General features: G+C 44.7%; 1 protein-coding gene across 6 annotated transcripts in view; it reads left to right on the forward strand.

Annotated features, from left to right (window-relative positions):
* Positions 1 to 3,300: 3,300 nt before the first annotated feature.
* PPP3CB (protein phosphatase 3 catalytic subunit beta) overlaps positions 3,301 to 12,642 on the forward strand; it is a 48,930-nt gene continuing 39,588 nt past the window's right edge. For 2 of the 6 annotated variants that reach the window (XM_080401238.1, XM_080401240.1), the window contains exon 1: positions 3,305 to 4,626. In XM_080401238.1, coding sequence (XP_080257364.1) covers positions 4,557 to 4,626 — 70 coding nt within the window. In that variant the 5' untranslated portion in view covers positions 3,305 to 4,556. Of the gene's footprint in view, positions 4,627 to 12,642 lie in introns of all 6 variants that reach the window. The other 4 variants (XM_080401237.1, XR_013930322.1, XM_080401239.1 and 1 more) reach the window with 4 other exon arrangements.

The following is a 12,642-nucleotide window of genomic DNA, read 5'->3' on the forward strand; positions in this document are numbered from 1 at the left end:
TGGTCTGCACTTCCACAGCCTGTTCTTGGAGGTTATCAGGGAATAAGGGAAAGGAGTGTAACAGGATAGACTAATAGTAAAGTAGCTTAGTAGCTTGTAACTTACACCAGCATCTACCTGGTATTTTGGTTTGGGTTTTGGTCTTGGGGTGTGTGTGTGCACTTTGGTTATTTCCCCCTTTCTTTTTTTAAGTCAGTGCAGCTTCTCAGTGCTGGATGACATCAGCAGCTAGAGTGTTGCAGTGATAATGATTTTGTGATGCTGGTGATAATGGTTTAAGTCTACGCTTTCAACCTTTCTGAATGATGCCCTTGGGTTACAGAGTGTAAGGTTTGCTGTAACAAACTGGCTTGGGACAGCAAGGAAATCTTGTGTCCTCTTAACAGAAAGCTTTCAAGTATTCATTTGAAACTCAGTACAGCAATATGTCAAAATGTATTTAAAATAATGGTTTGTTCTGAGGCAGTCTCACAGCTTACACCAACCACAATACCATTCCTGGCAATTCAGAAAGGACAGTTTCAAGCAGTCACTAGTGAGACTCAGTGAAATGGAACAACCTCTTAAAAGTTTTTGTCTTCCTCATCTTCTTCTCCTGCTTTATAGCATGTCTTCCCCTCTCAGACCTGGTTTATCTCTGCAAGATTTGCTCTGTGCATCTTTCTCATGGGATCTGGAATATATCTCCCTCTCCTGTGATTCAATTTCCTTCTTAGAGCTTTCAGAAAGTTCTTGTTGGGTAATTAGATGATTCTGGGACATTCCGTTGTGCCAGTTTTAAAAGATATGTTGCTGTTAAGAGTCAGAAGGGACTGTTCCGATCATCTGACCTCCTGCATGAGATGGGTACAGAATTTCACATAGTCATTTTTATATCTAACTTCTGTCTGAACTTTAATAAACAGCACTTGTTGTCTGAGGTGATGATTTACTAAAATATAGTTGCTACTATACCTTGCAGTACCCAGTCAGGGGAGGGAGGTGTCAGAAAAGTCTAGGTTTTAACATAACACCTTGTTTAAACATTTTTTGCATGCAGTTTCTGTGTGTACTGCTTTGAGATGGAGCAGGAGCAAGTTGGATCATCAGCATCCCGAATGGCTCTGTTCCCCATGGTACAGGGTAAGATGAATTGGCTTGATTATTCCATGTGCTTCTTTTGCTGAACTGTTTCTCCACTACAGAAGTAGTTATTCAGAGAGCGTCCAGTGCTAGCTGTTAGCTAAGGGTTTGGAATATCCAGTCAGAATAGGAATTGGGGTTTTTTCCTTTTTTTTTTCTATTTTTTTTTTTTTTTTTTTAATTCGGTATTACAATGTGTGGAATGGAATGGCCACTTGGTGGCAAAGCTGAACAGGAAGTAAAATGTGACTTTGCTTTTCAGAAATACTTTAATTTGGCTGGCATTTATGGCAGATCTGTGGGAAACTGTCAGGATTATAAAGGCACACTGACTTCTACCTGCAAGGCCACGTTTCTGTTCATAATTGTGTTCCTAAGTTCCTACAATTATGATGTTACTTGTGGTGTGAGTAGCAATGGATTCCTTGGACACGAGATGTACTGAATCAATCAGCTTTGCTTTCACCGTGAGGTATGTTGGGGCAGTGTGAATTGCCCCTTCCAGAGTCTCTAGTAGATTTAGAGACAATACTGCTTGAAAAAGGTTCAACAAGCTAAAGGGCTTAGGTAGTGTTCTGTAGTTCTCTCTCTCCCTAATTGGGTTTTGGTATTGTCCTAAAGACAAAGGCATGTGCTCTGTATTTTAATGAGGCAAGATGGAATATGTTAGGAAAAAACCAACAAACCCACACGATAACTGTGCCAGCTAACTTCTCTTTCTAGCTGTTGTTATCCAAAAAATGGCCATACAAATTATTTTTCATGTTTTAAAGAGGTGTCGTTTGTAGGCAGACACAACGCCATTTATCACATCGATCTAATGAATTGGGGGGGGGGGGGGGGGGAAGGGGCGGAACCCAGCAAGAGTTCATCTGTGTGAGCCTTTTTGTCACGCGATGCCTGAATATCACTGGAAGTGTTTCAGCATGCAGGGCACTAGGTATGTTGCCTAGAAGCTGATAATGTCTCCTTCTGGCACAGCATCATAGCAAAATAAAATTATGCTATGCTTTTCCCTCAACCAGAGTTCTGTCTGCATCAGCCCCTTTAATTCGCACCCCAGGAGACAAGACTCATGTTGGCTGCAGGCTCATGAGAGAAGTGAGCAACTGAGTAAGAGGCATCTCTCTTGCAACTGCACTTCAGGTGAGGTGAAGAGGGAATTTCTGACGACACTCAGCAAGGTCTTAAGCTCCGTGTGTGTTTGGAAATCCATGGACAAATGAATTTCTTCATAATACAAGGATCTATGTGCTGTTTCATGTTGTCAAATATTCAAACTGCATTTATTACTAAGTGTCTTTTGATCCTAAATAAGAGGCTGCATTAATCCCCCCTGCTCCTTGTTCCAGCAGGTCTGTTTTAAGGTAATGCTAAGTCAATAGCAGCAACATTTACTTACTGCCCTTCCTATGCCATGCTTGCTGCATATTCTGAATGGATACACATGCATGCTATTGAAGCAAGTGAGCTTTTGTTCTATTTAAAAACCAGGCCCTTTAAATTGCTTGTACAATGACAGACATTTACAAAACATGTGGTATAAGGTAGTAGTAATTCCTGCTACTGGAAAACTTGGTGATTAAATCCAAAACAGTCATCCAGGATTTCTTCCATGATACTCTAATGTACCCCAGCTCTCTTTTTGTGTGCCCAAACATTTTACTTGTGGATATGGAATTAACAGAACTCTTGTTTTTCTAAAACTCTGGAGTTCTACAAGTGGCATTAATAAACTACCCAAGGGTTTATCATTCAAATTCCCTTGAAATTTTCAGTTGCTTCCTTGAATGTCTTGATAGTGATGTTTCATTCAAAGTTTCTTGCCTGGACTGTCTTGACTGTGTAATAAAAAGGCAAGGTCAAGCCACGCTCTTGTGTAACCCATCAATTCCAATGTATTTTTGCTTGAGCCAAACAGCTTTTCACGCTCAAGATGGCAGATGCTTGCCTTAGCTGTCATCCTTTTCCCTTGGACCTTGCAAGTACCAAGACCTTACTGGAAACTATAACCTCTGAATGGCTTTTCTTTCTTAAATTCCTGATTTACTGTATGAAATAGTTTGTCCAGCTCAGTACAAATAATGCATCAACAGCTGTATTATTAGCTGAGATGCAAAGCAGCAACTCTTCAGATACACTAATAAATGTTATATGTATGTATTTAGATGTTTGCTAGATCTGACAGGGTTTGTTGGCAGATGGGTAAGTGATGCCAAATACAGAGGTTTCCGGTCTGGGTTTTTTTTGGGGGGGATATTGTTTTGTTTGGGTTTGGTTTTTAAACCGAGCTAATTTGTGATCTCAACTCCAGTGCAGTCCTACAGCCAACCTGTGCCAGCACAACTGAGGATACATTAAACTGAAGGTGAGAAGATGAAATTAACAACTGGTACAAAGGAAAGCAGGAACTGACTGACAGAAAAAGAGATAAGTCATTTAATATGGGCTAGTCATAAAGAATGAGCGGGTTCGCTTAGGTTTAGCACAGTTGTACCACCAACCTTTCTGCCAAAGCAAAGCCTGCTCAGGCCCGCGGGGCGTGCGGCTGGGGCTGTTGCTGCACACCAGGTGTGCACGGTGGGTGTGCGAGGGGGCCCATGGCGGGGCTGGGGGCCCCGTGTGCGGTGTCCTGCCCTGCTGCGTCCCCAAGCAGCCCCGGGGGGGTCGGGGCCCTCCATGTTCCTGTGCCCCCTTCGCCCTGGGGGTGGCCTGCCCGAAGCAGCGCCCAGGCTTTGCCGTGGGGTGGGGACCGCCTTTCTCCCCCTCCGTCTCCCGACCCAGGCCTCACAGGTGGGCCGAGGCCGCGGGGCCTCTCCCAGCGCTCAGGGGCGCCTCGCCCTGAGGTGGCTCTGGGGGGGGGCGGCCTGGGCACCCGCGCTCGTCCCTTCTGCCCGACAAAATGGCTCCCCCAGCCCTGCCGCCGCTCGGGGGGCGGCCCCGCGGAGCTCTCCATGGTGGCCGCCGGCCCTCGCCCGCTGAGGGGGCCGCTGGGGGCCGGGCCGCCCGCCGCACCGCCCCCCGCCCCCCCCCCACCCCGCCGGCTCGGCCCGGGCCCGGCCCGGGGGCGGGAGCGCTGCCGGCTCCCGGCCGCGGGGGAGAGCGGAGTTTCGCCACGCTCCCTAACGGCCGCGCCGCGCGATCGCGGCGGAGCCAGGAGTTTCGCCACGCTCCCGTAGTCCCCTCGTGGGGTGGCGGCGCGGTGCATGCCGGGCCCGAGGCGGACTGTCCCTTCGCTACGCGAGGAGCTGGGAGCCGCGCCTGCCGCCATGTTCCGCTGGGCCGCCGCCGCCCGCGGCCTCTAGCCGCCCCCGCCCCGCCTCGCCGCCGGCCGCCTCACGCTCCCCTCTCCCCGCCAGCCCGCCGGCGGAGGGGGCGGACGAAGGCGCCGCCGCGCCCAGCAGCCGCCGCCGGAGCCCGGCAGCCGCCTAGCGATGTCCGCCAAGGAGGGGAGCAAGGTGCTGCTGCTGCCGCCTCACGCCACCAGCGAACGCGCCGTCAAGGGTGAGCGTCCCCCTGACCCGCTGGGCTGCGGGTCGAACATGGCTGCCCGTCGGGGCGGAGGCCGCCCGCGGCTCGGGGAGGCGGCCCACGCGTGGGGAGCGGCGCCCTGCGGGTGCCTGCCCGGTGGCGGGCTGCCCACAGGTGGGGATGGGAGCGGCGTGTCCGTGGGAGGGCTGCATGGAGGCGTGGGGTGCCCGCGCCGGCGTGGGTGGCCTTTGCTGGGAGGCCGAGCGGGCCGGGGAAGGTGGCGGGGCTGAGGAGGGGCTGCCCGCGGCCGGCCCCCGTCGTGGGCTTCCGCGGGGATGAGGGTCTGCCCATAGCCATCCCCCGTGGGGCTGAGGCTTTGTCCGCCGCCGGCCCCGTGGGGCTGCGGGTCTGACCGCGGCCGCCCCCCCGTGGGGCCGAGGGGCTGCCTGCCGTGAGGCTCCGTGGGGCTGAGGGGCTGCCCGCCCCCCCCGTGGGACTGAGGATCCGCCCGCCGTGGGGCTCCCCGCCCCCCCGTGGGACTGAGGGGTCGCTCGCCATGGGGCTCCGTGGGGCTGAGAAGCTTCCCCCCATGGGGCCGAGGGGCTGCCCACCCCCACCGTGGGACTGAGGGGCTGCCCGCCGTGGGGCTCCGTGGGGCCGAGGGGCTGGCTGCCCGCCCCGCCGCGAGTGGCAGCAGTGCCCGGGCGGTGCCGGCCGGGGGCCACCGCCTTCCCCGCCTGGGGTCCGTCCCCTCCGCGCCTCGTCCTCTGCGGGGGTTTTCCTCCCTTGCGCAGAGGAGATCCCTGGAACTGCAGGGGCCGAGGCAGCGGGAGGTGCTGCCGCCCTCTCTGCCGGCTGCTGGCCTCGGGTTCCCAGCTCTGACCGGGAAGATTCACCTTGATCTATTTCTCCGTGGCCTCTCGTGGTAGCACAATCTCATGGGAAGCCGTGAAAAGTCGAACGTTATACTTCTCAGAAGGAAAACGTTTTCAAGTAGATATATCTGTGAAAAACTAAGGTGGTCTAGCAACCAAAATATAAAATTAAGGTACTTGCTCTGAAGCATATCAAGCATATCATTCTAGCATTTGAGGGGAGAATAATCTATCACAACTAAAGTGTCCTAAAATATGTTCATTAAACTAGTGTTTCAGAGGGTAGCATAGGTAGCACTCCAAATAATTATTAGGTTTTGTTTACTTAGATTGTAGATTATTTTATCTTGCTCTCAAAGCTTTTGAGCTGTAGTTGGCAATAGCAGTGTGGACATTTGCGATAGCAGACCTGGGCTATTGGAATTCATGGCTGTACGCGAATTATGTCTGGTCTTAAGGTTGATCTTCCGAGGAACACTGGGTCTGGCTGAATTCAAAGGGGTGGAGATCCGTTCATTTGATTTTTTTATATAACAGAGGGTCTTGAGAAACGAAAAGGATGCCTTTGTCTTCAGCAGGTCCTAATTAAAGCCTTGGAATCTCATAGTTTGTTTTGGAAATCGGCATGTTTTCCAGTAAGCTGGAAAGCTTTGTTCCCAGTGAGTTGTTACTCATTTTGGATTGCTTAACCTGTTGAGTTGTTAGAGCAAATGGCAAGAGTAAAAGTAGAAAATGTTAAAACAAGTCTACTGGAAACTTGTACTCGGTAGTGCTACTTTAGTGTTTAGACTTGCTGAATTTTTTGAACCGTTACAGCGGTTTGTTGTAAGAAATTAAGTTCTTCACACAGTGCAAGAGAACTAATGGTAAGTGATTAGGTACTTCAGGTACACTGGAAAACCTGCTGTTTCCTGTCACTTAAATAACTGAGCTTGTTAAATGTGACTTAGGCATCTGGTTGTTTAAAATCATAGTTAAGGCTTGCTTAATTCTAACAGGATTACAGCGCGGGGTTACAGTATTTCTTTGAACCTGGGTGCCTAGGATACAGAACTATTGTAAAGGTAGTCAGGCTTTGATGGCCGTATCTGACACAGTTACAACCTGCGAAATGTTCCTATAGCAGCGTTTTTCTATTCCTTCTGTTGGCCTCTCTTGTCCATACCTATCATGCTGAATCACTGGCATCTGGAGAAAGCCTGGACAGCTGTGCCAAGCTGTCTGTGTTCTCAATATGAAGGACAGGGTGGTTTGGTTCCCCCCTCCCCCTTTAGGTGCAGTGCAGTTGGAAATATTTTTTTAGATGGCGACCCCAGAGGTGTAAGATTGCAGTTTTGTCAGAGCTAAGTGGGAGTATCTATGTGACATAAATACGTTTGTTGGAACTGTGTGAAAATGTGACAACTTTGTCACATTCCTGTTCACAAACAGATGTGATGCCTCTTGCATACCAAGAAATGCTCACCATGTTATTTACTTACCCTATGATGAACAGAATGCAGGTAGTGGCCATACTCTCTTACAGTTGGCCCTCTGCTTTTGTTAAGAGGACACTGTATGCCAGGGGCCCCAGAAGCCTTAATTTTTTGTACTGGAAATGTATGGACTTGGCATGCTGGTGGAACTGTTAAGACAACAGTAGAAATGATTGCATAATGTTTTATACTTTTAACTTCCGTAATGCTGATGAATCACTGTAGAAACTGCCTCTTCCCCTCTTCCCCCCCCCCAAGTATCCACTTAATAATTGGTTATTATTAGTGAAGTTATTTACTGGAATAATGTTTGGGGTTTCTTTTTAAGGCAATAATTTTTCGTGTTTATTTTGTTTAGTGTGATCTGCTATGGAGGGAAAAAAGTGTAAAAGTCTTCTGAAAATGTTACTTTTTTGTGTGCTGGTTCTGTTACCAAGAAGAAACATCCTTGGGCACCCAGGCTTTGTGTCTCTCCTTGTCGAGACATTTCATTTATAATATCTCATGTTCTTGAAGAAAAAACACAGAGAAAAATATAGTGATGTTATCTGGTGTATCCGTGTATTGGTCTATATTTCAGCTTTCATGCTTTCCATGTACCAGGTCTTTTTGGGATGAAATGTTAATTCAGGACTTAATGCTTGCTGGTATTTGAATTGTGTCATCTCATGCTTTTATTTTAGCTTTATTTTCTTCCTCTGTATTACTGGAAGAGGGGAAAAAATAACAGAAACCATTAAATTTTAGAGGCCGTGAGAAATTGAATCCTTTACCACTAATAATATATGTTGGCAGAAATCAGCAAGAGTTCCTCACCCAAGAAAAAAATCATTATATCATTGGATTGCCAGTAACTAATATTTTCGTATAATGTAGGGTAATAATTAGGATGTATCCCCCCTTATGTTTTGACCTGTGTATTTAGCAGTTAGTGGGAAGTACGTATCTCTAGAAAAGTATCTGAAAGGTTATCAGGCAGGTGTAATGTTCCTATTAGACATATATATAATAAATGTAATAATGGCTTTAAATATGCAGTCTATACAGTCTAGCTGTGTTAGTCTGGCATGCCTTCCCAAGTATGAATTGTACCATCAAAGTTCATGGGTTGCTTTTAAAATGTGTAAAAAGCTCAAATTTTCTTTCCATGGCTTAGTTAAATTGCCTAAGTAATTTGTACCTATAGAGTTTCCTATGAGTTAACGGTTAGTATGGAATTGAAATATCTAAAGTCATTTTTTGGCTTTTGGTTCCCAAAAGGTGTCTTGTGATGAGGCTTTTGTTACTGCTTTTTTTTTTTTAAATAGAGATGAGAAAATGTACCTGTTGTCTTGATTCGCTGTTTTCTAAAGCACCTTCTTCATCCTTGAAGAATGATACTTAGGATTTTACTGTCTTATGGAACATAGCGTTTTCCTCTATTATGTTCTTTCAAAATCACCAAGGGAGGGAAATATTTTTTTCTTTAAACTGCTGTTGATACTTAACTGCTGTATCTGGTTCTTTCGGGTTTGGGGTTGCCTGTTTTTCTTTAGATAATTGGCTGTGTTCAGTCAGTGTGTTTCTCACAGTGCATGTGACTTTCATACTTTTGTCAATGTGTTGTGTCTTTTCTACTGGAACAACTGTGTTGCTATTGTGTAGTGAAGTGTTTTTCACTTATGGGGAGGAAGGAGTTCTTGTAAGCTCAGACAGTTTGACAGAGTGGTCCTGGGCATGGCAGAGATGAGCTTTCATTAGCTTTCCTTTGAGGGCAGAGCACCAGGGCTTCTCTGACTCACCTGTGAGCAGCTACACTGCAAAGTTGTCCTTGGAAGTACTCTTTCCTCCCTGGCATTGTGCTTTGCCTACTACAGGTGTTACCAGGCATTGGGAAGTATTCACAGGACCTTGTCATGCTGAGCTAATGGATTTTTTGCTAAATTTGGAGATGATGTCTGTTCTTCTGGAAATGGGAGGCTTCAGTGTCCTTTGTTTTGGATAAAAGTCATGATGCAGTCTGATTGGCAAAGGTTATTTTGGATATTAAATGGTAGCTCATTGAAACAACTCCTCAGAGAATCCCAAAGAGAAGTAATTCATAGCCTTGAGCAGGGTCCTAGATTAAGACACTAATAGCTACTTTTTAACAATTATTTCCATGTAGGAGAAAAAGAAATCATTGCCGTATTTAAGTTTAAGTCTGGTGGGAAAAAAAGATACACAATAAAAAGGCCATGTAAAAGGGTAAATGCTTACAGGCAGTATGAAGACTGTTTTAAAAATATTGCAAGGCACTTAGAATGCCTTTGTGCTGCTGGTCAAAAATGATTCTAAAATGATCCAGAAAAGCAGCAGAGTAAAGAGAGTATTAAAAGGCCATACTTTAATCCAATTTATTTATATATTAAAAAAATCACAGTTTTGTTTGGGGAATGACAATGGAGTAGAAGTCAATTCTGACAAGTTAGTGGTTGACTGGCCTGAATGCTTTTTTTTTTTTTTTTTTTTTTTAGAGGATGGTTAGATTGAACAAATCTTAAAATAACAACAAAACCTAAAAAAAACCACCCAAAAATGGAAGCCTGCCTTAATTTCACTAGGTCCAGTTAGCAGTTGAGGCTTGGGAAGGTAAGGCCAGAGCAGAAAAATCTGGCAACTAATTACATGTGTGTTTATTGCGTGAAGAACTATGGACTCTTTTTCACAAAGTCAGTTCTTATTGCTGAATGGGACCAAAGAATTGTCTCATTGAAATGTAAGTGGTTTCAGAACATGTCAACAAAACAGATGTTAAAAAAAAATAATCCCAGGACCAGAAGTTATTTATCTGGTGGCTCTAAAATAATTCAATAGGGGTTTGGGGCGCAAAATTGTGGATTTATTTTCCATAGCCTGTGGCATAACTAATCTTCTGAGTCAGAGAGATGGAGCACAGCAGCATTTTTTAAAAAACTCTAGATTGAACTAGAGAACTGTAGATCAGTAAGTTTAATTTAAGCAGACTCATAGCACTTGTAAGAAACAGTAGACTATGTCTCTGGGGAAACACAGTATTAAAGAGGAGTTGGAACAGATTTCATAGATGGAAATGAAGAGAAATTGTTAGAGTATCTTGGAGGAGCCAGTGAGCTGGCTGATCCAGGCAAAACTATTCATCAGGTTCCTTCATCGGAGCCTTTACAGTAAGCAGAAGAGGAAATACTCTCTTTTGGATCAAGAGTTAGGAATGAAAGGATGTTAACAGGTAATAAGCGTCCATGGTTGAGGAATGTTAACATCTGTCGTCTGTGCTCTTTAAATGAATTGATAACTTATTTAGAAAAACAGAGTGAATGGCAAACAGTAGTACTTACTCAGGATAGTAAACTTCCAGAGATGTTTCAGAAAGCTTTTGTTAGACTGAGAGCCTGGGCAAAGAAGTTGTGGGAGACGCTGTTCTGATCAAGGCAGAGTAGATCCTACAAGGGAAGGAACAATTCTTGCTTAAACTTAGAGGGTGGCGAACACAAGAAGGAAATGTTAAGGTCTGTATGGATAATATTCTGGAAATGTTAGTGCAGTGGCAGTCAAACAGGCTGATAGGAATTTAGGGATTATTAGAAGATCAGTTTAGAAAAAGAGAATCCACCATCATGACTTTATATGCAGCTTGTGTTTTATGTGCATCTTGAACAGCAGTACACAATTTTGGTCCCCTTCCTGATTTTCTTCAATGTAAAGATATGTTCAGAGGCACAGGGTGGCTTTCATGCAGGGTGGAGCAACAAAGCTGAGAAATCTGTGACTAGGAAAAGAGGTAGCTGAATAGGGGATAGTTAGATACTGCTTACATCATGAGCAGTGTTTAATGGAGAAGTTGAATAGGAAACATCTGTAATTCTTGTCTCCCTGTGAAAAAGAAAAATGCAGTATTAAATGAGATTTTCTGGAAATTTATATAAATGAAAGGTGAAATACTTCATTGTGAAATTCATAGCTATAAGGTGCAGTGGGTGCAAAAAATGTGGAAGTGTCTATTCAGGATCTGGACAAAATAGTGAAAGATAGTTCTGTCAGTGATCATAAATGTGATGGTCTGGATGAAACACTAGAGGAAAGCCTTAAACCCACCTGTTTGGAAAAAAGAGTGTATGATGAGGGAAGGACTCCTATGATTCCATCATTGCTAGAAGCATGTTTAAGCACCAAATAATCTTTTGGCCTAACACACTATGGCCATTTTACTGAAAGAGGCATCTTCAAATACTTTTCAAACAAGTAAACGTATTTTTCCTGAGAGATACTTCCAAAAGCAATAACCAAGTTAACTGAAAAATTACACAGACAGGATAAAAGATGAGTGCATCGTGGCATACTAGATATAGCAGTAGTTTCATTTGACATTTAAAATTCTATGAAACTTTTAAGACTGCAAGTACGTGGTAAGTAAGGATAAAATAAATAGTGCCTGCTCTTTTTGTAGGGTTTCTAAGTTTTCAGGATCATTTTTCCTTGCTTCTAGAACGCTTGTTAATATAGCAGGCAGCATGCATTCAAAGAAACTAGAGTGAAGGGGTAGTTTGTGGCATGTAGGAAAAATACATAATTCACAAGAATTTGACTTTTCTGGATCTGCGCTTTCTTGTTTGGGATGAATAGAGTAACTCGTATCTTTTGACAGCTATTGATTGTAGCTTTTTGAACCAAGTAGACACTGCTCTGTGTTTGTGCTTGACTAATATTTTCAAGGTTGCTGGTCCATAGACCATCTGTGATGTCTTTATGCTTTTTCTTTTCAAGTCTGTTCTGCCAAATACTGAAGGATAATTGGATGTATTCTGTCCTCATAGCAGTCACGGGTGCTACATCTCTTTCTTCTGTGTAGATGTTGGCAGAGGTGTGAAAACTCCAGGGGCAGACTGAAAGATGTGCTAGGTGTTAGGCTTTGTGATTCTTCTGAGTGACAGTATGCAGACAGCAATGCATTTACAAAACCAAGAGCCCACAAAACATGACCAAATGACAGAAAAACCGCAGACAACTGTGCTATCATAATAAACCTGCTGACAAAATGAAGGATACTGGCCTATCATTTCACAGAACACCACGGTTGTATTGATATATGGTATCACTTAGTGGAGACAAGCATTATATACTGTTTCATGTATACCTACCACCAAAGCAACAAATTCTTCACAAACACAATGCCTGTGTTGGTAACCTTAGGAATGGAAGCAGACTTTTATCTGTGAAATCCAAACCATGGCTTGCGATCTGGGATGTTCAGCATGCTTTTACAGCCAAAGCTGGGTCCATGGAACGTGTCATGGGCTCCTGATTATAGAGGAAAAATGACTATTTTCTTTCACTGTCAGAGAAAAAGAATTATATACATTTTAAAGCGTTAAGAGCAGAAAATGCTTTGCTTGTGGAAGTACTGTACCTTGTATGGTTGATCCCTGATACTTTTTCTTACCATTAGCCTAGAGGCTTTGATCTCATCTTGTTTCATGAGCCTCTTCCAACAGCGTCTCTGATACAAGCCAGATTTAACCAAGATTATTAAAATGGGCATGTGTATCAGCATGGGTTAAATTTGTAGTCTCTACATCTAAGATTTTATTAGCAGCTACTGTTGTACACAGTTACTAGGCAATGCAAGATCTGCTTTGGGTCTGGAAGTTGCGTGTTTGTGTTAGTTGCCATACTCCTCCTCTCAGCAGGGATTATTGGGTAAA

This window comes from Falco punctatus (assembly GCF_963210335.1).
Source record: "Falco punctatus genome assembly, chromosome: 9".
NCBI lineage: Eukaryota > Metazoa > Chordata > Aves > Falconiformes > Falconidae > Falco > Falco punctatus.